The 25,983-nt window shown below is 35.5% G+C and overlaps 1 protein-coding gene across 1 annotated transcript in view; it reads right to left on the reverse strand.

The window, feature by feature from the left end:
* LOC110454204 overlaps positions 1 to 11,367 on the reverse strand; it is a gene marked incomplete at its 3' end in the record, with an annotated part of 16,662 nt that extends 5,295 nt beyond the window's left edge. Inside the window, exon 1 of the mRNA XM_021503583.1 lies at positions 11,029 to 11,367. Coding sequence (XP_021359258.1) covers positions 11,029 to 11,325 — 297 coding nt within the window. The remainder of the gene's footprint in view (positions 1 to 11,028) is intronic.
* Between the last annotated feature and the right edge of the window lie 14,616 nt (positions 11,368 to 25,983).

A 25,983-nucleotide genomic window follows, 5' to 3' on the forward strand; every position in this document is an offset into this window, starting at 1 on the left:
TTTCTACTCCAGCATTACTTAATACATTACAATCAAGGACAGTACGGACGTTTCTACTGCAGCATTACTTAATACATTACAATCAAGGACAGTACAGACATTTCTTCTCCAGCATTACTTAATACATTACAATCAAGGACAGTACAGACGATCTAATGCAGCATTACTTAATACATTACAATCAAGGACAGCACAGACGTTTCTACTCCAGCATTACTTAATACATTACAATCAAGGACAGTACAGAGGTTTCTACTCCAGCATTACTTAATACATTACAATCAAGGACAGCTTTATAATAAGCTGTACGATAAGCAGGACCATTTCAAATATCCGACCATGAACTTTCCTTTTAATAATAAACTTTATTTAACGAGGATGACATGTTTAGCCAAAGGGTAATCTACCAAATGGTCCTTTTCTTGGTAGCATCCTCACTGCGTCCCATATCTTTGGTATTTAATAGTTTACGCAGTTAATTCGGTATGTAAATGCTTGCTCCGTATATTATGATTTCTGCGATACATGTCAACTGCTGACTTAATACAAAAACTTAAGCAAAATGGTATTTCTGGTACATTATTATCTTGGTTTGTGAGCTATCTCGATGGACGCAGTCAAAAAGTAATTGTTGAAGGGAATTCATCTGCTAAAGGAAAGCTACAGGCAGGTTTGCCACAAGACTCAATACCAGGGCCTCTTCTGTTTACCATTTATATTAATGATATTGTTAATAGTATAGATGCTATTATTCGTTTATTAGCAGACGATACTTCACTTTACATCATAGTTGAAAATCCCGCTCGTACCTGGGCACAGCAATGGTTGTTAAACTTCAACCCAAATAAAACTAAAAGTATGATTCTATCTAGGAAACGTGCTCGAGTCGATCATCCTCCATTAATAATGAACATTACACAAATAGAACAAGTCAGTAGTCACATACATCTTGGGATAATTATTGAAGAGAGCTGCTCTTGGCATTTACATATTGACAATATACTTGGGAAAGCATGGAAGAGAATTGATATATTGAGGTCACTGAAATTCCAACTAGAAAATCTTTAGAAACTCTGTTATTTTCTTACACTAGTCCTATCCTGGAATATGCGGAAATTGTGTGGGGGAACTGCAACCAATAGCAGATTCTTGATCTAGAAAAGTTACTAACTGAAGCAGCTCGTACTGTGACATGTGTAACCAAGTCCGCGTCTTCACAATCCCTTGCTAATGAAGTCCAATGGGAATCAACTTCTCACTTTCTAATTGAATGTAGGAACACAATTCGAGTCGAAACCAAAGTTAGGGTTCATCGTGGACATAGTTATTACATAGAGGATATTTGATGGTGTCGTCAGTAATAACAAATATATTTCACGAGTTTGGCTAATATTTTGATATTTTACACGAGTGCGCAACCGAAGTTAGGGTTAATCGTGGACATAGTTATTACATAGAGGATATTTGATGGTGTCGTCAGTAAAGCAAATATATTTCACGAGTTTGGCTAATATTTTGATATTTTACACGAGTGAAATATATTTGTTATTACTGAAAACACCATTACATTTTCTATTTATTACACTTTTAAATCATAAAACATGAAAAATGTAATGCATTAAAAAAGGGTGGGAATCAGGAGCATACTAATTAACGCCATATCCTAATGACGTGTTTTCTGGTATTGTTGCTTATAAAAATGATATCAATTGTGTATTTTATAACTACTTAAGTGTGTGTACCAAACATTTACCATAAAACCACTTATTCTACCGTCGCTTCATTTGAATCTGAACAAAAAATCGTTGCCTTTGAATGCAGCGAATAGAAGATACCGTTATGAATGGTCAATATCAAAAAGTGATATTTTCACACTGTGAAAATATCACTATTGATATTTGTCACAGTGTGAAAGATATCAGTTTTATCAAGTTGATAGAATCCGATATTTCACTGGCAAAAATGTAATAAATAGAGGATATTTAATGGTGTCGTCAGTAATAACAAATATATTTCACGAGTGTGGCTAATATATTGATATTTCACTGTCAAAAATGTAATTAATTGTGATCCCAACTTGTCTTGCAGTGATAATACAGAAATCTTTAATCTTGTGCATAGGTATATCATTGGAACATGTATATTTTAGGTGAATGCATGGGTTTCCATTTAATTTCACTTCATCCCCCTCCTTACTCCCCCCCCCCCCTTCCAAACCCTTACCCCTACATCTCTAGTTACTATACTAAAAATATAAAATATTGACATTATTATTTATTGCTGATCCTATTATCAATTATTTCTAATGTCGGCCTCGTTGTTTAATTAGCTATATTAGTTGAATTGATATAATTATTGATGTTATTTAACATGTTTGCGTTATACTGCAATCTTCTCATTGTTGGGAGATGGCTTAGTATAAGAGCCTACTCTTGTTGCCAAATCCCTAACATAACATTCTGTATAATATTATATTATGTACAGCATATTAGTAACTAAAATATTGTTTAAATCAACTGGTGACTGACAAACTAACAATACAGGGGTTCCAAAGATGTAGGTTACTAAAGACTATGGATACTGCTAAGTATTCCAAGACCTAGCATGTATGATATGCAAGGTTCCTCTTTTCTACTTTCGGAAGTAGGAAATGTTTCAGTTTCTCAGACAGTACAGACAACTCCCCAAACATCACCTGGATTTACTCCGCATCGTATATTTTTTGGACATGAGCCAAACACAAATTTACCTGTGGTGGGATGCACAAGGGCAAGTGACCCTGCAATGGAAGATGCGCGAGGCCGCAAATCCCAGTAACCCCTAAAAGCCAGCAACCCCATGCAAAACCAGTGAACGTGACACCACCGCCTATTTCATTTGAACCACAGACACTAGAAGATAAACTAACAGAAACCAGAGAACGGAGAGTCAATCAGCGTCCAGTGAGATTTCAAGACTATGTAGTGAATAAGTAGAGAATGGCCTAGTGCGCAATGGGGCATACTAATCCCTAGATGTCACACATGGGTTCTAGGAATCCGCTAGAAAAATTTATAGTGTAAGTTTAGGTTTTTTAATAGATTGTGTTCAATTCATACAATATTCTTTATATCGCGAGTCGAAAAGAGATATACTGGAAAAACTATTTTATATACAGTTGTGTGGTCAAAGTGTTTTATTATCATACAACGAATCAACAATCAGAAAAGACTAAAAAAACAACAGAAATAACTCGTGTATCTAATAAAGACTATAATGTTGTCATATATGACAAATCAATACACAAATGATTTCCATCAAACAATATGCTGTAGATTCCTACTATAATAGTCTAGTCACCCTACGATAAACCTCAAACTAATTGCAACATAATTTAATTTTGGCTTTTCATACAGGTTGGTTTATACTATGTACATGTAACAGAAAAATAATCCACAAAAAATCAACTTTTGTGAAAATGCTTTTTTTCGCCCGAAATAGAATCAAGAAAATAAGAATAATTGCTTACTGGACCAACATTGAAGTGTAAATATCAACCTCTTGTGTAACACTGAATAGGACCAACAATTGTGCAATACAGATTAGCCAAAATAATATATAGGAACCATCACATTGAAAAAATGTCACACCATGAGTAATGCTAAAATCATTCAAATATAGAAAACATTAGCTTTAGTTGCATTTTTTAGACAGGATATTAAGTTAATCATCATCAATAGCGATACTTGCTTTGTAGAAATGCATAGAAAACTGATTTGTGTATTAAAGTTTCATAAATGAGAATTTTTACTTGCACATATTAGAATTTATGAATGTTCAAAGTTGGCCTGCGGGGCTGACTGGGAGCTGTTTTAAAGTCCAAATCGAACAATATTTCAATTTATGCATGTACAATTTTAACAATATTTTCAGCAAAATACTGAAGAGTGCTCTAAATCATTGTCTATGCAAGTTATTCTTAGCAAAGATGCCATCTTGGTTAAGATATCTCCAAATAATGAATGAAGTCAGGTTTTTTGGGGTTTTTTTTTCATAGACAAATACATATACATTTTGTTGTAATACATAGTATTACAGTTACATGTGTACATAAACATAAACACATGCATGCATGCACTCATACTTATCAAACATATATAACATACATACATACATACATACATACATACATACATACATACATACATACATACATACATACATACATACATACATACATGCATGCATGCATGTATACCTTCGCACATAGGCATGCATGACCACACGCAGTCACACATACATATACGCATGCATGCATACATACATACATCCATACGCATGTACACATGTTGCATATACATGCATACATACATACATACATATGCATGCACGCACATATATATGCACCCACACACATACATAGTTTACATGCATACGCACATACACATCTCAACATGCATGCACAAACAGATGTACGCACATATATATATACATACCCACACACACATGTGCATATGCACACACATACACACACATGCAGATGCGCTTGTATGCTGTAAGCATATTAGTCATTAAAGGTATACACTATACAATTTGACATTGAGATGTAATATTCTTATACAGTAAATAATTTTGCATTGTGAGATGTTTTACTTGTACAGTATATTATTTGGCATTGTGATATGTTAAAGGTATATAATAAACAATTTGGCCTGGTGATATGTTATAGTTATAAATTATACAAATTTGAATTGTGAGATGTTATACTTATACAGTAAATTTGTCATTTTGATACATGATACTTGAACAGTACACAATTTGGCTTTGTGATGTATATGTTATAGTTATCCAGTATACAATTTGGCATTGTAATACATTATATGTACATGTATACAGTATAAAAACTGGAATTGTGATATATCATAGTTACAGTACACAATGTGGAATTGTCATATGTTATACTTGTACAAGTTTACAATTTGACTTATAAACAGAGGAAAACATGCACACGTTTGTACACTGCTACACATACACATGTTTATAAACATATACTCGCATACAGAGCTATACATGTTCATGTATAATATACATATCCACATATACATATAGACATGTACTATACTCAACAAATACATACATATAGCTTCTCACAATCTAGGGAGGTCAATGTTTTAGGAGTTGAAATATTTCAACAGTGTACATTATACCCTATTACACTCTGTTTGGGTGTATAAACACATGTATGTTAGCAAGTTATTAGCAGATGAATAAATTAATGTGTTTAAAGGGCTACACTTACATATAAAAAGATAACAATATTTAATAAGTGTAATTCATGAGGGTATATGGGTGACCAACTGTTTGAGGTTCATTCACTTGGCTTTGGTTTTCAAATAATATTGGTGGGTTTTTTTTGGACTTAAGTAAATAGGTTTTTCCATTCATTCCATGAAGTCAGGTTGATGAAAACCGCACCTCGTGCAAATATGACTAAACCGTTAAAAATGGCTAAGTCCGTGATTTTGGACAACACAAATGTGAATATTTTGTGTGTGTTTTATCCGATTGCTTAATCTTTTGGCAGGAACTACCATGATCCTCTTTATTAAGGGGAAGTAAGGTTAAACTCTATCTTATCATTTTAACAGATATTTTCTTTTTCTTTCGAACAATAGAACAGAATGGGGGGGATACGTAATTTCCAATAAAATTATGAAGTTGTATGAATGTTTAACTTCACATTTATCTCACAAAAAAAAGTTTTATCATTGCTTTACTGGCAAAATCATTTGTAAATCGGACAAAACCTGTGCACAAAATGAAGATTTTCGTTGTTCAGAATCATGGACTTACCCATTTTTTCATTGTTAATTAAAGGCAAAATTGCATGAGATGAAGTTTTCACCATCAGAGCTTGGACACATTTGTACACTTATCTTATCAAAATTACCCTTTCCAATAAGTTCTGCAGACATACAAATGGATATAAAATACTTGTAAGCATTTGTCTGACCTTTTTCAAATTACATGTTACAGATATAGGAAAATTGTTTATTTTGGACATAAGTTAACACCAAATCCGCACGATTGGTCAAATTATATTGTTGATATTTTTGTATCATTTTTTGTGCATTGATATTAGATAAAATGTGATGTTTTAAGAAGCTAGATATAGACTCATATGGGCACTGAGATTAAGTAATTAGAATTTTCTGCATTTAAATAGAAAACAAAAGCCAATATTGTCAAGCTCAAAATTTGATTCCAAGAGACTTTTTTCCTGTTTTAATACTGATAACTACCATTCCAAAAAAAATCAAAAAAAATTTCTGTTGCAATTAGTTTGAGGTTTGGGCTGTTTTAGCGTAGGGTGACTAGACTATAAAAGCGGAGATATGTAATATCCATTACTTTATCCATTCCGTAATATTAATTAATTATAACTGTAAACCGGAACGAGAAGAAGCATTTATAAATCAGTCAGCCATGCAGCACAGAGTTGGAATGCATCGTGCCTGTAAAAACCATCATTACAAAAATACGATAATGATGATGATGATTTTATACAGTTGTGTGACCGCACAACGCACAACTGTGCGATTTTGTACAATTTGTTGATCAATATTACGGAATGAAAATATTATGGAAGGCTCGTATGCAATAATGTACACTGTATTTATTATTGTAATTTCTCATCACAATAATTCAAACTATGTACAATTTTGCATTGCATGCAACCACAGAATTACAGTGACCATTAGACTGTCAAGAATGGATTTGGCTCCTAAATACGTAACAGAACAGGTTACTCCGGAGCAGAACACACATTTATTGCATTTTGTTATATCCCTACTGAGGGAAGTGTTTTTTATGATCACTGTAATGAAGATTTATTCCAAATTTTAGAAGATTCCCTTGGTAGATATAAAAGCATGGGTGATGTATATGTTATCGGTGATATGAATGCACGCACTGGAAGCAGGCAGGATTATATAGAATTAGATACATTACATGATAGTTTAGTACATAATTTAGAAAATGTGGTTACTTATAATGTTGAAACTGTCAGCACTTAGCGTAAGAATATGGATAAGGGGGTAAACACTTTTGGCCGTAAGCTTATTGACTTGTGCAAGTCATCAGGTCTGCGTATAGTTAATGGGCGGCACCCAGATGACGATACTGGTACATATACATTTTTTAATAATAATGGTAAAAGCACGATTGATTACTTGTTGGTTGTAAATGCGACAATAGACAATATACTTAAGTTTGATTCTGGTAAATTTAACATGTTTTCTGATCACTGTCCAGTTGCGTTTCATATATGTATTGGCAATTTTTTAGATACTTAAATTGTAAATGAGTTGGCTGATTACAATGCCATGTACAGTAGAGGAACCTGTACGTCTGTGAAATGGAAAGGCGAGAATACTATGCTAATTTTAGATAAATTAAGTGAGAACTGTGAGTTAATTGATGAACAATTGAATGTTGATTTAAATAACCAAGATGCAGTTTATGAATGTGTGAATGATATAAGTAGAATATTAAATGATTGTACATTACCTTTTTGTGAGTGTAGAGCTACCCCTCTGAGAAACTACCGCGATCACCGCACTAAAACTGTTGTTATTGAAGATAAACAGTGGATAACACCTCGGTGCAAAGATCTATATACTGAATACAGAAATTCGTTGATTAATTTTAACCGGGATAAATCAAATCAAAATTACAATATATTAATAACCGCCAAACGTAATTACAAAAGGTTGGTGTTTAAACTTAAAAGAGATTATAAACGGTATGAGGGCGACATGCTGGTCCTTTTGAAAAGGAATGATCCAAGAAATTTTTATAGTATCTTTAATAATCGGAAGTCGAACAGAGCTATGAATACACTCACAATAGATGACTTCTATAGACACTTTAAATATCTGGCGCAAAAGGAGAATGATGGCGCTGACCAACATGTTCCTAATGTTAATATAGAGTCCGTTTATGAAGATCTTGATTCTAATATCACAACAAAAGAAATTGTTAAAGCCATTGAAAACCTGAAATCAAACAAAAGTTGTAGTGAAGACTTAATCATAAACGAAATTTTTATTCAAGGAAAGCATATTCTGGTGCCATATTTGGAACGGTTGTTTAATGCTATTTTTAGATCTGGGTTCTTCCCTGAATCTTGGTCACAAGCATGTACTGTTCCTGTTTTTAAGAAAGGCTGTATTAACGACACTAATAATTATCGTGGTATATCACTTGTAAGCTGTTTTGGTAAATTATTTACATCAATCTTGAATAATAGAATTATGACATGGGAAAAAGAAAATTGTATAATAACAGATGCTCAGTTTGGTTTTAGAAAAGGCAGTTCAACCATTGACGCCATATTTGTTTTACAAACATTAATTAACAAGAAATTGCGTAAAAAAGAGAGACTTTACTGTTGCTTTATAGATTTAAAAAAAGCATTTGATTTTGTTAATAGAGGAAAACTGTGGAGTAAATTAATACACCAAGGTATTCGTGGAAAATTTTTAAAAATATTATTATCTTTGTATGATAATGTCAAATCCTGTGTAAAATTTGAGGGTCAATTAAGTCATTGTTTCCCTAATTATACCGGTCTCTTACAAGGGGAAATATTGTCACCTGTGTTGTTTTCTTTGTATGTGAATGATTTTGAAATTAATTTTATTAATGATAATTGTCCAAGTATTGATTTACAGATGCTTAACCTTTTCCTGCTAATGTATGCTGATGATATGGTTTTTTTCGCTGATAGTCCAGCTGCATTGCAAAACATGTTAGATTCTTTACACAGTTACTCTAGAAAATGGGATCTGGAAGTCAACATTGATAAAACAAAAGTCATGGTTTTTAGAAACGGGGGAAACATAAGAAATAATGAAGTGTGGAAATATAATAATGAGAACATAGAAATTGTTGACTGTTTCAAATATTTGGGAATGTTTTTTAATTATAATGGTAAATTTTATAAAACCCAAAAGCATTTAGCGGACCAAGGAAGAAAGGCTTTATTTTCATTATCATCCTCTTTAAAGAACCATTGTTTGAATTTGGAAACCCAATGCTCTGTCTTTGATATTTATGTCAGCAGCATCTTAAGCTATGGTGCAGAAATATGGGGGTTTCACAAAGCTCCTGATATAGAGAGAGTTCATTTGAATTTCTGCAAAAAAGTCCTTAGAGTATGTAAATCTACATTCAATGATTTAGTTTATTGTGAATTGGGTAGACTACCATTAATTGTTACAAGAAAGCTAAAAGTATTCAAATATTGGTTGAAGTTGACGAAATCTGATAATTTGATATTAAAAACTTGTTATGATGAATGTGTCAACGTGAATGATCCGTGGATTTGTAACATTAAGAATGAATTAACTGCCCTAGGTCTTGGTTATATTTTTGAATCGAATCTACCATTGGTAAACACTTTTGAAATTATTGAACACAGATTGAAAGATGTTACTAAGCAAAATATGTTGGCAAAGATAGCAGCTTCATCAAAAGGTAGACTATATCAATATCTTATAGACAGTCATAGTATTCAGTTTTATCTCCGTAAATATATTGAAACAAAATACAAATATATGTTAACTAAATTTAGAACGTCGTCTCATCAACTGAATATCGAAAAGGGTAGACACAATAATATCATTCGCAGAAATAGAAACTGTAGCAAATGTGATTTGGGAGACGTCGAGGACGAATTTCATTTCATTTTTGTATGTCCTTTTTATAATGATTTGAGGTTAAAGTATATAAAGAAGTATTATTATAAGAGTCCCTCTGTTTACAAACTTGTCCAACTTTTATCTGTAAATAATGTCAAAGAGTTGTCAAATCTAGGTAAATATTTATATCTAGCCACTAAGCGGCGAAATTGATTAATTAGCTACACGTATTTATAATTCTTGTGCTTTTGTATTATGTTCTTTGTTTAGTTTGCACTTGTATGCTTATAGTCACTCTCCTATAACATATATACATGTATGATATATCATGATTACTTTGTACCTATAAGTCTTAAGACTTTTGGTGAATAAAGAACTTGACTAACTTGACAGGTAAATAACATTTTGATGAGTGACCGCAGATATACCTGACCTGTGCCTGACGGGTACAGCTGATATGTGATACCGTATACCGTTGTGAAAACACAACTGGACGTTTAGTATTTGTTATTTGCATTCGTTTTAATCTTAAGGTATCCTTCACCTGGTTTTCACACCTTGGCAAGTTACGTAAGTGTCCCGGGCGGGGAAAAACTACGGTCCAGCTACAAAGTGGCTATGTTTACCTGTGTTGCCAAGATTGTGTTGTAATTTTATATTTTTCGATTCTAAATTTAAGAAAGTATAGACAGAAATATAAGCGTGTAGATGAAGCTAGAATAGGGAAACAAACTAAAAAATCAAGTTTACATGTTTAAACACTTAACCGTATATATTGTTAAGCCATTCCTCAATTTACATCGTTCAATTTTTTTTATCGTTCACCCACCGTGCACACATCGTGCGCACACCGCACATCGTTTAACGTTGTGCGATCCAACAACTGTACTTTTGAAGGGTGTCCACGTAAATCGTTTCTTGGTTTATCCTTTGCCAAGTTTCATCGATCTTCAGTACTCCGTTATTTTTGCGACAAAATGATTTTTTTGTGTTAAAGTTAAATTCATTATTTTAATCGTTGTGTTCGGAGGTTTAAGTCACAGAGGTAGCCTCTTTAAACGATCTTTTTAACCAATTTTGACAAAAACACTCCTACCTTCGACGATTGTACAGATAGACAGAGATTCCAGTTATCATAGTAGAGGAACGTATACAACCTTAACGTTAGTATGCGATGTCTTTTTTTTTGTTTTCTGTGATCTAAGTAATAAATCGAACTATCAAAAAAAAATACAATCATGTGATTTTGAATGATATACACTTCGCTTGATAGATTATTCATTATATGCATATTAATTTAATTATATGTTTGTGTGATAAAGATAATTTCGGAGGTTTGACTCACCTGTACCGATTGTACATCCAATAATGACGTCACGTTGCCCTTTTCAGCGTATGTCATCAATAGGTCACAGGTCATTTGCTCACGGTTGTGGTGACATTTTTTACACAGATTGTATCTCTTACAAACTTTGATACACTGTAACACTCCAACAGCATGAAGCTGTTTAAAGGATTTGTAGTATGCGTTCGATTCCTGATCCACGTGTGCGCTACTGGCACACAGACCATGTCCGTCAACAAGTAAAACTGTTTTAAAAATGAATGTTGCTGTGAGGATAAGTTTTCCGACTGCAAACATGATTATCTCACCCAAGTTTTAGGTTACATTCCTCGCTTAGTATTAAAGGGTTTTTATGTGTTTTCTATCAATAAGTATGTCACTTAGCGTTAATGTCTGCTTTCGCAATAACTCAATGATTTCCACCCTAGATGACGCAACGTATGTCGATAAGGTCTCGTTGGCCCTCTGTATCCGTGTGTCTAGCATAACACGTATTGTGGCGTGTTGTAATCGATTAGGTGAATACATCTGTATATTGATTTTCATGCATGCATGACTTGTGAAATTAATAACGTTTGATACTTTATGACTTTTTCTCCATTCTGATTGAAGATTGGGAGTGTATATACACATTTTGCTTGAAAGTACTTATTAACATGAAATATGTTAACTATTTATAATCAGTCAGTTATGTAGTTATTGTTTGAGAGAGGACTTGCTGTCAACGATATAAAAGTTCAAATAATCTACAGTTAAAGCGACTATATCGTTGTGTTGAAATGTTAACAGTGTTACCCGCTATTGACCAGTAGCTAGTAAGTCACCAAGCGAGTTCCAACTGTTCTCATTATAATGGTACTGGACGGAATGCTGTGCTGGGTGCCTCTGGCAAGGTATTTCAGTGAGATAGCACTATCATGTCAACATCAGAACCTCGTCATCGAGGCAACTATACCCGCATACGCTGCCTCCAAAAGAAATACACGCATGTGCACATGTAATTACTTAACATATCTGGATGCACGTCCTTAAATGACCTAATATTTTAACGTTAATAGGGCGTCAAACCCTATAAACACAAAACAAAACAAAATCTCATTCAAAATAAAATAATAAAAAAGATTTTTGTCAAAATCTAAACTGTCTTTTGTCAACTTTTTATTTATGTGTACACATGTGTACAAAAATACAATAAGAATGTGTGTCCCAACCTGTTGAGGCATTAGAGTTCAATACAAGATGATTTGCAATAACAGTTTTTCAAACCATTTTTCTAGTTTTTTAGATGTTCTAAAGATTATCTACAAAAGGAATACACACAACATATTATTATTATTATTGTTGTTAAACTTTGCAGTTAACAATAAAGTCATCAAGTAGTCACCGTTTACGGTGAACCTTGAAGTAAATCAATGTTAATGTAAACTTTAAAACAACCCTAAACATTATCTTCTGTCTATGACTGTCCGTATTTTATATTAACCAACCAATTACCCTACAATTAGTACCCTGTACCGTTGGCAGCAACATAGTAAGTATTAGATAAGACCTTGGTACGGCTACACCTTATGGATACAATGACCGTGCAGACGAGGTAGGACATTTGTCTAGTCCAGGGTGCAGTCATATTAATGTGTTGCCTTCGTTCACTCCTCGAAAGAGACGTAAACGTATTCATGAACATTGACATTACAATAGTCCAATCATGTTGCATTAGAAAACCTAATGGACAATATAGAGAAACAATTGGATCTTCACCCTTTGTGTACTATATTGTAATCGCGTCCTTTCTCTATACATAACGAACTTTTACAAGATGAATCTACAAAAACGATTCCTGGTGAAATTTTGAAACTAGCTAGGAGACTATGGAGGGTGTGGCACAAATTCGACTCTTCCAGCTTGTTCGAACCGATAGTCATGACTGTAGGGTAACGAAGGGTTTCATGAGAGTCGCATTCTCCAACAAGGGGATATCTGTATCTGTATCTGTAAGATTCATTTTTTTTTTCAAATTCGTCAATTGAATATATGTTTGTATGTCAGTAACATCAATAATATCCTGCATTAAAAGTCCGTCGAAGCTAACATCAACCGTATTACAGTTATAAAAGCATATCCGACATGTCTTATAGTTATTCGTAACCCATTGCTTCCAAGCTCTTCAACTGCAAGCAAACACAACAACAGCTGACTTTAGATGACAGCATAACAACCCTCTCCTCCAGCGCTTCTTAGTCCACGTGCCAATACAACTGTGGTTTGGCTGTAAATATAGAACTGGCAATCTAAATATAAACCGTGATCCAATGTTACGAGAACCTTTCCTGAAGGGTCCTTGGTATCGAGAGACTCCTGCTATACACCACGAGGTACTGGTGGATTCTGTTGAAAGGCACACCAGACAATGTAAAGTATTTGTTTGCAAAAACTATTACATCACATTGTTGTACCCGCTTGCAAAAAAACTGGGCTTGTTGTATTTTCCAAATTTCCGAATGACGGATTAGAGGTTCATCACGCTTCTGTGTTACAATCTTTCCGAATACCTAAAGATAGAGGTACTCACAGTAAGAGATATATACACATTGATAGATATAAATAAGTATACGGATTTAGGGTAAGCAACCATTGTTTGTGAACTTTTTTTGAAACGTACATTAAGCGTATATATGTATGTTTTAGATTCCGTGTCGTGATGTTTATGAGGCCAAGTGATGTTGACAAGAAATAACCCGAAGCGATTTTTTTAAACCAATCTTGAAGTGATGTTAGAAAATTCATTTTTGTTAAAAAGTCAGCAATATAACCAACGTGTCGATAAATAAAGTATATACTGCACATGCTATATGTTAATGGCTTATAAATCATTGCATAATCATTACCGATGAAAGTATAAAAAGAGCTCATCCCACCCCTTCCCTGTATTGGGGCGTCAAACGAGGATTTCTTAGATCACACAAGTTATATTTGAACATCTATATTATTTTGGTTCACTTTTATTTTCTTTCTTCATTTATTTGTATCGGTTTGCTGACGTATTGCTGATAGAACAGGACGATCTAGAGCCTATGCCGTCTGGACATCCTTCTTTTCTTTTCAATGTAATACATTGTAACTTACAAGTTGTGTACACGGATCAATTGCTTCATAATGAAAACTTATGTTATTCAGTAGATACAGTTGATCATATTCAGGTTCATTTATAGCCGTATATTGATTATGTGTTCATGATATATGTCAAGCGGGTAGGTCGGTCGAGACACTGTTAATACAAATGCACGAAACTTTGTCTATTGTTGCATGACTAATGAAAGTCCCCGGGGCTAATTTTTATATCATGTATGAGTTCGTCTGTTTGTATCAAACAAATTTATTCAAAGTTATGAAGCAGTAAACTTAGCTGACTTCCTGTTAAACCCCAAAGAACTCGGTTTCCAGGTGTAGGAATGAAGCCTGATACCCTTATACTTACATGAAACAAACACAAAACACAGACACAGAAACAAAAAACGTTTGTTGCATAGCAACTATACAAACAAATACACAACGAGAATTTTATCCAGATCTGTATGCGTACTGGCTTCTATGTTTCGCTCTGATTTTCATACGCTTCAAGGTAAACAGGTGGAGTATGTCAGATACGGAATCCTTATGCGTCATGTGCTTTCAATAATTTACAGAATGAGCTTTAAAAGCAATTCTCACACCAAGAAAACTCGATAAATGCAACTAAAAAAGAACTATAATTTACTAACAAAAAGAAGCCTGGCGTCATCGAATCATAAATAAAGCGAGATACACATATACCTAAGTGAGGGTTGTTCTCAGATGAAGGTTGTCGGGCTATTTAAATGATTTAGTATCCTTTTCATCAGATTATCAGATTTTTTCAGATTTGGTAAGACCACAACTGCGTATTTGGAAAATGTTCAACGTTACTAGTGAAGGAAACTTCAGGTATGCAATGTATTACGTCTGTATTTGAGCAGCTCTACAGTAATCTGCTGCATAGTGGGGGATTCAGAGAGTGCAAAATGACGTCATTGAATGGCTGATAAAGATCACCGGGCACTGAGAGAAAAGACAGAGAACTCGCACATCAAATGAAGATTCTACTCACAGAAACAAATTGTTTGGCTCAGAGGGTGAAAACAACCAGCACTTTCCAAATGAGCAGAAATCGTAAATATTATGAAATATGGGTGAACCAGCACTATCAAGACCTCATCTGTTGTTAGATTTGTTCCTGACACAAAAGCCAGACTAAACATAATGTTTGGATTCAGTACAGCACGACACCAAATGATAATAACCCAATAAAAGATTACTACTGCCAATGCCCAATTGATCAAAGAACTATGGGAATGTTTGCTCATACATCAAGTATACATTATTATCTTGGCTGTTTTAGGATTACTTGAAATCCAAAACAGTTGCACCAAAGGGCTAAGATGTTCCGACAAATCTTGAAATAAGTTGTTTTCTTGTGAATCTAGAATCACCAGTTTGAAAACAAACTCAAAACCTCGCATCTTTGTTTTTCTTCCTCCCTTTTCCAAGTCTGCCATTCGAACACATACAGACCCTGGACCGTTTTTCTTTACCAAAAGTATGTTGCGTTTGCGTTTGCAAATTAAAAAGAAAATAAATATACAAATAAATAGATAAATACATGAAATAATCGGTTGGAAGTTTAGCAATGACATATCTATATTCGAATATTTGGGCTGCGTCATGTGCTGATTGATGGATGCAAGTCTATACACGTACCTTAATATTGGCCAGTGAAATTATAAGTGGAAATGTATGTAAGTCCTGCGGTCGACTCGCAATAGTTATCGGGGGTACTTCCTGCGAGGTTCGAGAGGTACAAGCTAAGGCCCCTGCCAACATTGACAATATATAGATTTTGATTACGTCATTGAAAATCATTGAGACATAGCAATTTTACTACAGTCGTTGTGTATTAGGTATTTCTTTAAGCTAAAATAAGAGGACACATTATTATTAATTTTTAACATTTAATAAAATAGTGATGAGTATTCAACTAAGTATTTAAAATATTTAAAAGATTAATAAAGAACGTGATTATGGTTAAACCACGAATGGCAAAAACCGCCACAAATGAAAAAAAAAATCAATAAATAATTAAATTGAATAAATAAAACAAATTATTTAATAAATCAATAAACTGAAATAAAAATAATTGAATTGAATACAGAAAACAAATTAATTAATGAATCGATAAAATGAAATAAATAAATGAACACAATTACTTAAATAAAATAACTAAATAAATGCAGGGGGGTATAAATGGTAAAGACAGTTGACATTTGCAGGTAATGTAGAAGGGTGTAGGTGGTAAAGGAAGTATAGGTGGTGTAGGAGGATATAGGTGGAATATGAAGCATAGTTGGTATAGGAAGTATAGGTGATGTAGGAGGATAAGTTAATAAAGCTGATGTAGGAGGGTATATATGATATAGGAAGTAAAGGTGGGATAGTAGGTATAGGTGGTATATGAAGTATAGATGACATAGGAGGGTATAGGTGGTATAGGAAGGCAAGATGATGTAGGAGGGTGTAGGTGGTATATGAAGTAAAGTTGATGTAGGGGGTATAGGTGGTGTAAGAGGGTATAAGTGATATAGGAAGTCAAGGTGATGTAGGAGGGTATATGTGGTATATGAAGTATAGGTAGTGTAGGAGGGTATAGGTGGTATATGAAGTATAGGTTAGGTGGTATATGAAGTATAGGTGGTGTAGGAGGGTATAAGTGGTATATGAAGTATAGGTGGTGTAGGAGGGTATAAGTGGTATATGAAGTATAGGTGGTGTAGGAGGGTATAGGGGGTATATGAAGTAAATGTGATGTAGGAGGGTATAGGTGGTATAGGAAGTATAGATGGTATAGGAAGTCAAGGTGATGTAGGAGGGTATATGTGGTATATGAAGTAAAAGTGATGTTGGGGGTATAGGTGGTGTAGGAGGGTATAGGTGGTATAGGAAGTCAAGGTGATATAGGAGGGTATAGGTGGTATAGGTAGTATAGATGGTATAGGAAGTATAGGTGGTGTAGGAGGCTATAGGTGGTATATGAAATAAATGTGATGTTGGAGGGTATAGGTGGTATATGAAGTATAGGTAGTGTAGGAGTGTATAGGTGGTTTATGAAGTAAGTTAGGTGGTATATGAAATATAGGTGGTGTAGAAGGGTATATGTGGTATATGAAGTATAGGTGGTGTAGAAGGGTATAGGTGGTATATGAAGTAAATGTGATGTAGGAGGGTATAGGTGGTATAGGAAGTATAGGTGGTATAGGAAGTATAGATGACGTAGGAGGGTATAGGTGGTATAGGAAGTATAGATGACGTAAGAGGGTATAGGTGGTATAGGAAGTCAAGGTGATGTAGGAGGGTATAGGTGGTATATGAAATAAAGGTGATGTATGGGGTATAGGTGGTGTAAGAGGGTATAAGTGGTATAGGAAGTCAAGGTGATGTAGGAGGGTATAGGTGGTATATGAAGTATAGGTAGTGTAGGAGGGTATAGGTGGTATATGAAGTATAGGTTAAGTGGTATATGAAGTATAGGTGGTGTAGGAGGGTATAAGTGGTATATGAAGTATAGGTGGTGTAGGAGGGTATAGGTGGCATATGAAGTAAATGTGATGTAGAAGGGTATAGGTGGTATATGAAGTATAGGTGGTATATGAAGTATAGATGACATAGGAGGGTATAGGTGGTATAGGAAGTATAGATGGTATAGGAAGTCAAGGTGATGTAGGAGGGTATATGTGGTTTATGAAGTAAAAGTGATGTAGGGGGTATAGGTGGTGTAGGAGGGTATAGGTGGTATAGGAAGTCAAGGTGATATAGGAGGGTAAAGTTGGTATAGGTAGTATAGATGGTATAGGAAGTATAGGTGGTGTAGGAGGGTATAGGTGGTATGTGAAATAAATGTGATGTAGGAGAGTATAGGTGGTATATGAAGTATAGGTAATGTAGGAGTGTATAGGTGGTTTATGAAGTATAGGTTAGGTGGTATATGAAGTATAGGTGGTGTAGGAGGGTATAGGTGGTATATGAAGTAAATGTGATGTAGGAGGGGATAGGTGGTACAAGAAGTATAGGTGGTATAGGAGGTATAGGTGGTATAGGAAGTATAGATGACGTAGGAGGGTATAGGTGGTATAGGAATTATAGATGACGTAAGAGGGTATAGGTGGTATAGGAAGTATAAGTGGTACAGGAAGTATAGATGATGTAGGAGGGTATAGGTGATATATGAAGTTAATGTGATTTATGAAGGTATGAAAAGTAAACGTGACGTAGGATGATATAGGTGGTGTAAGAGGGTATAGATGATGTAGTAGGGTATAGGTGGTGTAAGAGGGTTGATATGATGTAGGAGGGTATCGGTGGTTATAGGAAGTATGTGTGATGTAGGAGGGTATAGATGATTGGGAAAAAATATGATGTAGGAGGGCAAAGGGGGTATAGGAAGTAAAGGTGAAGTAGGTGGGAAAGGGGGATATAGGACGTATAGATGATGTAGGAGGGTATAGGTGGTATATTACGTATAGGTGATGAAGGAAGGTATAGGTGGTATATAGGAAGTATAGATGGTTTAAGAAGTATTAATGATGAAGAAGGGTATAGGTGGTATAGGAAGTAATGGTACATTAATACAGCGATTGAGCTTTCTTGATAAGCTACAGCTTATACATTTTTAGAAGTATTATATATAATAACAATGTTTCAATCCGCTGATGTATAGAAAAGAGATAGAGAATATCAAAGTATAATTCGAATTCGACATCGATAACTAGAGAAAAATATGAACCTGAGGAATATTAGCAGAGACTTTTTTGGTTGCTTAACCTGACGTAACTTGACGTGATTCAGTCCAAATGTATCCACAAAATTGGAAATCTGGAATGGTGATCCCGTCCCTGATTAGCAGTTATGTGGTAAGTCCCGGAAAGGCTTATAAACAAGTCATTGCATGTAATCTTCCTATATAGTTTGTACTTATTTTGAGATAGTTTATATCTGCTATATTGTATTCCATAAAGGGTACATACTGGTTTCTATCGGTATTAATCGACGTGTCCAGTACACACACCAACAGCTACGACGTTGACACGTGCCTCAGGTATGGAGGTGCTATTTTTTATAGTATTCAAGCGGTTCCTGATTATTTTGCACGATTACTAGTTTACCAAGTTTTACACAATAAAATACGTATTATTGTATCTCACAAGAAAATTACATAATGGGGAATATTGTCTGCGAATAGAAATAGAAATATAAAAGTGTATTTGTATCAAAACTGCAAATGTCTCATGATTTAGCGGTTGCTGTTTTACGTAAAACGACACAGATTTAGTTACAAATATAGAGATGATCTGATTGTATTTTTTCAAACGCCTTTTATAAACTGTATTCGGGTTGACCCACCCCAGCAGTGTTTCATTCCTCCAACCCTTTTTCACACACGTACATAGTACTCTCGTGTACATCGGGGATCTTAAACAATCGCTACAACTAACGGAACAGTCCGTCCGGCTTTTTATCTAACATGGAGGACAAGGTAAACAAAGTTTTAATTGAATCTTGAAAAAATCGGAATGTAGGTCCCGTTCGTTAGACTTTGTCCATTCAAATTGACGTGGATGACGAATTTCATTTTGGATTAAAATGCCCCCATCAACGAGTCTAGAGGCAGAGACGGAAACAACGGTGGGGTTCAAAAGTTTCGGGTTGTCTATATTTCCTCACTAATATTGCAGACAACAGGAAATGTCAACTAGACTTAATGTCCGGAGTGAGGTTTTTACTGTATTGTTAATCATGTTGAAATAATTATAAGCATCACTATGTTTCCATTGTACAAGTTATGCCTCATATATTAAAAAACGATTAACATTGAAGAAACCTAAAAAAATAAATTACACTCAAAATCTGTCCCGGGTGATACCGACGAAATTCTTCAATTTACATCTAGAGCCACATAAAAAAAATCGTACCTTTGGCGTAAGGACCACAACACAGAAGAGATCAGTTCCAAAAACCACCCCGGCCATCCCCTTTTAAAATCCTTTAACCAGAGACATTTATACTATACTACAATTAATTGGTTGATTGATTGATTTATTGATAGGTTTTACGTCCGCTTCACTACCGAGTTACTATACTCACGGAATTAGATTATTTGTTATCTAAGTCCGTGCTACATGTATACTAAAGTGTATGTACTGCGTATGAATCGCCCGATGTTTATTTTTTAAAACATTTTTTTTAAATAAAGTGTCTGATCAGAGACGTTTACGTGTCTGGTCGGACGTGCTGACAAAAAACGGTAGCTGAATCTTAATAAGAGCCAGTACAGATTGATTTTGATGGTTTTACGTCCGGTATTATACGTCCGGCCTTGCGACCTTTCAGTAGACGACCAAGCAGTACGTACATGCGTGTGCTCTGGCTTTACTGAAATGGGGATGTCCAGGGGGCTAAACGTAAGGTACCGGTGAGAGGTAGTGCACCCCCGCTTAGCTAAGGCCACCCCTGATAGCGATCATGGTCATCGTAACTAATACACCGGTCTGTTCATTCAAAGTTGGTTTCATGATGTTGAAACCTCCTCGCGAGGGCAAGTTTACTCCTTATTCAAATTTCAGTTTAATATTGAACCATATCTTTTAAAGCTAAATCGTAATGAACGAAAAGTAATATGTAAATTTAGAACATCAAATATAAAATTTCCTATAGAAACAGCAAGATGGAATAGAGTCCCACGCGAGGAAAGGTTATGTCCCCTATGTAATAACTGTGTTGGGGACGAATACCACTACTTATACCAATGTACTAATGTATCTGTTGTAGCTCTTAGACAACTTTATATACCAAATTATTATTATGTCAACTCAACTTATATCAAAATGAAAGGAAGGTTCTCAATTTGTAACACGGTACTCTTAACAAAAGTAAGGAAATTTATACAAAGAGTAATGAAGCTACTTAATATCTAAAATAATTTAGCTAAAAGAATTATTGAAATGGGTTGTTATTGTATGAATTGTATCATGTGTCATATCATGTGAGTACAATGTCCATCAATGTATACTCTGTATTATGTGACCTCTTGTTACGCACGTATACGTGTGGCGTGAGTGTAAAAATAAAACTTGAAACTTAAGTGGTTTACATATCCAGGTAAACTAGCAAAAAGGATTTGATATAACATGACTTCACACGTTAGGATTAACATTGTAATTTTGCTGAAATTATCATCAAATAGTTACAAATAGAAACATAAATTTATGATTTTTAAGTAGAATAAAATGTGCTTAGAGATATAAAAGAAATGGATTTTTTTTTTTTTTTTTTTTTTAGATATATACAGTGTAAAGTTTGATTTGTTCTTTTGAAATTCGGAATGAATACTAAACTCATTCAACCTCTTGGCACACCTATCAGTTGCTTATCTTATATCTGAAAGAAGTTACATATAGTCACCATACAAAAGGACGGTTTTATATACTGGACATGTCTAGGCCAATTAAAAGATATAAATGATATATTTTATTTCCTATCAAAATACCTCCTTTGCTGCAGATTTAAGAAAGGAATTTCTGAACAATAAAACTATAATGTATGTTAGAAAATTATTTCAAAAGAAATGATGTCGTCATTCGTCAGATACTGAAGTCGGCGTTGATGACATCGGTACCGCCCAACCCCTCCCCCACACACTTTTTAAATGTTTACGGTAAAAGTGATCTAAATCTCATTTGAATGAAATTGGTATAACATACATAAAGCACATTCAGACATAATCATAGCGTTATTTCAAATTATAAACACTAATCCAACCCCATAATCCCTTGAAGTCATTTGTTATCTATGCCTCACAACCATACGTTTCCGACGTATAATAATAATAATATACAGCATTTATATAGCGCCCTGTATAATTTGTAAAATTACTCTAAGGCGCTTAACAACATATAGATAATAGTAATGGTTATAATTGTGAAAACAAACAACAAAGGCTTGCAATCACTTATAAAGCGCAGGTGTGATGTGCTCTCTCTTTCGAGTACGAGTAACTAGCCGTGCTGCAGTGTTCTGGACCCTCTGCAGACGACTAGTTAGTTTGTCAGATATACCACAGAGCAGGGCGTTACCATGATCCAACCGAGAGGTAACAAGTGAATGCACCAAAATCTTGCATGCATCTGCAGTTAGAAACTGCCGAATACAGCCGATGTTCCTGATCTGGTAGTAACAGGATTTGGCAATAGCGTTCACTTGTTTCTCCATGTTCAGAGAACTGTCAAAGTATACCCCTAGGTTTTTAACAGCTGGAACAGTCTCAATAGTTCTGGCACCAACCTTGAGCTGGAGAGCCATTGTTTGCTGACACTTTGGGGAAAAGACGATTAGTTCCGTCTTTTCCTGATTAAGTTTAAGCATGTTGGCGTTCATCCAGATACTGATATCTGTCAGACAAGCTTCCAGACTTTCTGAGACTGTATTCCAACTGTCCTGTGGTTTTATGACCATGTAAATTTGTGTGTCATCAGCATAGCAATGATAGCGAAGGCTATGGCGACGACAAATCTCTCCAATCGGTTTGGAGTACATACAATATTTTCGTGGTCCTAACACCGACCCTTGAGGAACCCCGAAATCTAGTACTTTGTCATGTGAGGTGGCAGATCCGATGGCAACACACTGTCGTCGTTCACTCAGGTATGACTGTATCCAGCATAGTGCGGTATCAGTCACTCCATAAGAGTGTTCCAGACGTTTATAAAGTATGCCATGGTCGATGACGTCAAATGCAGCTGACATGTCCAGCATGACAAGCACCGCTCTGCACTTGTTATCCAATGCAGAAGCTATATCACTATGTACACGTAGGAGGTCCGTCTCAGTAGAGTGTACCATGCGGTAGGCCGATTGCATGTTGTCATGGAGACTGTTTGCATGGAGATAAACCTATAAACGCCGGGACACAACCTTCTCCAAGATCTTCGACAGAAAAGGCAGATTTGAAACTGGGCGGTAAGTTTTTCAACTCCTCCTTGTCCATTCCAGGCTTTTTTAACAATGGTCAGACATGTGCCTTCTTGAAACATAATGGAACCTTTGACTCAACCAATGATTTATTCATGATTGCGGTAATCAAAGGAAGCAGTGCTTCAAGACATTGCTTTAATAGGTCTGTAGGCAGTGGATCAAGCTCACATGACTTCGATTTCGAGGTCATGATGATGTTGCGCAACTCGTCCTGGGTTGTTGGTGAGAGCTTTGTCAATGGTTCCCCATCAGATGCAATGTCAGCAGTCATGACAGAGATGTCAATGTCAGCAAAGGTGTTCACTTCGGTAATATTTTTCCTGATTGAGCTGATTTTATTCAGAAAGTAATCACTGAACTTGCTTGCTAAGTCTTTTTCAGAATTATAGCTTGGTAGGATAATTTCACCTTTCTGTCCCATTAGGTTTTTGGTGAGTCTAAAAAGTTGTCTTTTATCCTTGCCACATTCTTCGATTTTTTCCGAATAATCTCTTTGACTGAAAGAGCAGTGAACCAACTAGCCGACATTGCTCTCTATAAATCTGTTGGTGAACGATTAATTTGGTCCGTCGCCACTGTCTCTCTGCTTGTCTACGTTTCTGTTTTTCCACGCGGAGATTTTCATTATACTACGGGGCATTTGGTCTCACAGTTATCACCTTTGTTTGCAGAGGTGCGTGTTTCTCTATAAGGGATTATATACCAAATGTGTATGCTTCAACAAGATCATCAACCTTGCCTTCAGTAGAACAAGACTGAATGTCATTGTTGAAATCTGGTATTGAAATTTCGCGGAATTTCCGGAAGCTCACCTCTTTCCTTGCACGAGCTGGCTTACTAAAACTCAGTGTTGTGTGGACAGCAAGATGATCACCAGATTGGTTCCCCTTTACATCACTTAGACATGGATCAGTGACTGAAATAGCTCCATGAATGACTGGTCTTCCCTCGTTATGACCACATCCAGTGTGTGGCCATGGGTTTGTGTAGCTTCTGTCACATGCTGAATCAGACCCCTGGAATCTAGTAGACCAGAGAACTGGCGAGCATCAGATTAGATATTAGATAGATCGTCCAAGTGGAAATTTAGATCACCCGTGATAATAATCTCTTGTGGTACAACAACTTGGTGGTCTAAAAAGGTAGACCATTCATAAAAAAACATTGTATTTCGGAAAGCATTCTGTTTAAATGATGGAGGCCTGTAAATGATACACAATCTAAATTGTTTATCACCAGCAATGACAGAACAAGTCATGTGCTCAAAGTGTGTGTATACGTCATCATGGCTGGAAGAGAGATGTCTCACACTTAGGCCTTTCTTAAACAGAACAGCCACCCCACCACCACGTTTGCCGAGTCTATCATTGTGGTGGAATTCATAGCCTGTTGGTATTAGCTCAGCTAGGACCTGGTCATCGAAATCTGAACCTAACCAGGTTTCTGTCAATGCAAGAATGTCAATGTCCTGAGATGTTACAAAATCCCCGATGGACAATGACTTATTCTTCACTGAACGACAGTTTAATGACACTAAATTAAGAGGAATAACTGACTTACAGTGACCAGCTGTTGTTGGCTTGATGACATGCAAATTCTCGAACGATACTGATGATGTCGGAATCCGTGTGGAAGTATCGTTACGAGAATGCACAATAGTGTCGATGCCCGATACTTCTGTAACCTCAGTTGGGCCCTGCAAGAAAGGGTGCGAGGCAGACAGACCATTTGTAGTGACCAAATGGATTAGGTTATCAGTATTCAGGCCCAAGTGGGTAAAACCACTGGTTCCGTTTAGTTTAACACCGATAACACTTGGTATTCGCCTAACAGCACCCTTTCCTGCCCGTGTCCCACGTCTAGTGCGCAAGTTTTTCTCCGAATTTGATGCCTTAAAATCCTCTAAAAGATGTGTTGTAATATTATGACTCACTGGTATAAGTGCCAGGAGAACAGATCTACTATATTTAAACATATATGAATGTACAACTTCTAGTATTTACAACATAAGAGAAACAAGAACAAACACAAAAAAGTAGTACAATAGTACAAAATGTAAAAGAAGATATTTACCAAAAGTTGACATATTTGTGACGATATGTCTCTTACAAATCAAAAATATGATGATTCACAAAATTTGTCTTGAAAATTGTATTTATATATTAACTTTCCAGAAGAAAAACAATAATGTTTCACGAGCAGATGATCGCATTTATATAAGCAAGTATAAACAAAAGCCGTGAGAGGATACCGAGATGTTTTAGATCCAAGCCCAGATTTTTTAGTCACCCCTGGGGGAACCCCAACGGGGACTATTAATTTTGGTTTCAGTCCCAGATTTTGACTTCTGTTGCCGACCACTGTTTCAGCTTTCGTGTGTTTGCTTCTGTCGCTAATAACAAGCTTTTGGATAACTCAGATATCGATTTAGGAATAGATCTAACATACAACGAAAAGGCGTCCCGAATTTCAAACGAAAGATGTTCCGAATATGAATCAGTCACCTTTGAGGTTCCCGAAGGGGTAGACTGTTATATTATATATAGCTATTGATTGATTGATATGTTTATGTCTGACCGATGACTATATTGGTAAAATTTCTTTTTAAACCAAATTAAATTTTGGAGTAAAAAGTTCAGGTAGAAAAGCTCAATAACGTCTCTTTTTCTTTATCATCTATTCACGCAATGACAAAAGAAAACGTCACCTAGCAAAAGGGCAAACTTGATTTGACATGCCGGGTTTTTGCTTGCCGCCGGCACACTACATTAAAGCATACGCGCAATTTGACGGACACAAATAACATTTTGTATCGCTCTGCATTTCTCTGCAGTCCGGCGAAACTTCTGATCGAACGGCAGG

This window comes from Mizuhopecten yessoensis, unplaced genomic scaffold (genome assembly GCF_002113885.1).
Source record: "Mizuhopecten yessoensis strain PY_sf001 unplaced genomic scaffold, ASM211388v2 scaffold7721, whole genome shotgun sequence".
Classification (NCBI taxonomy): domain Eukaryota; kingdom Metazoa; phylum Mollusca; class Bivalvia; order Pectinida; family Pectinidae; genus Mizuhopecten; species Mizuhopecten yessoensis.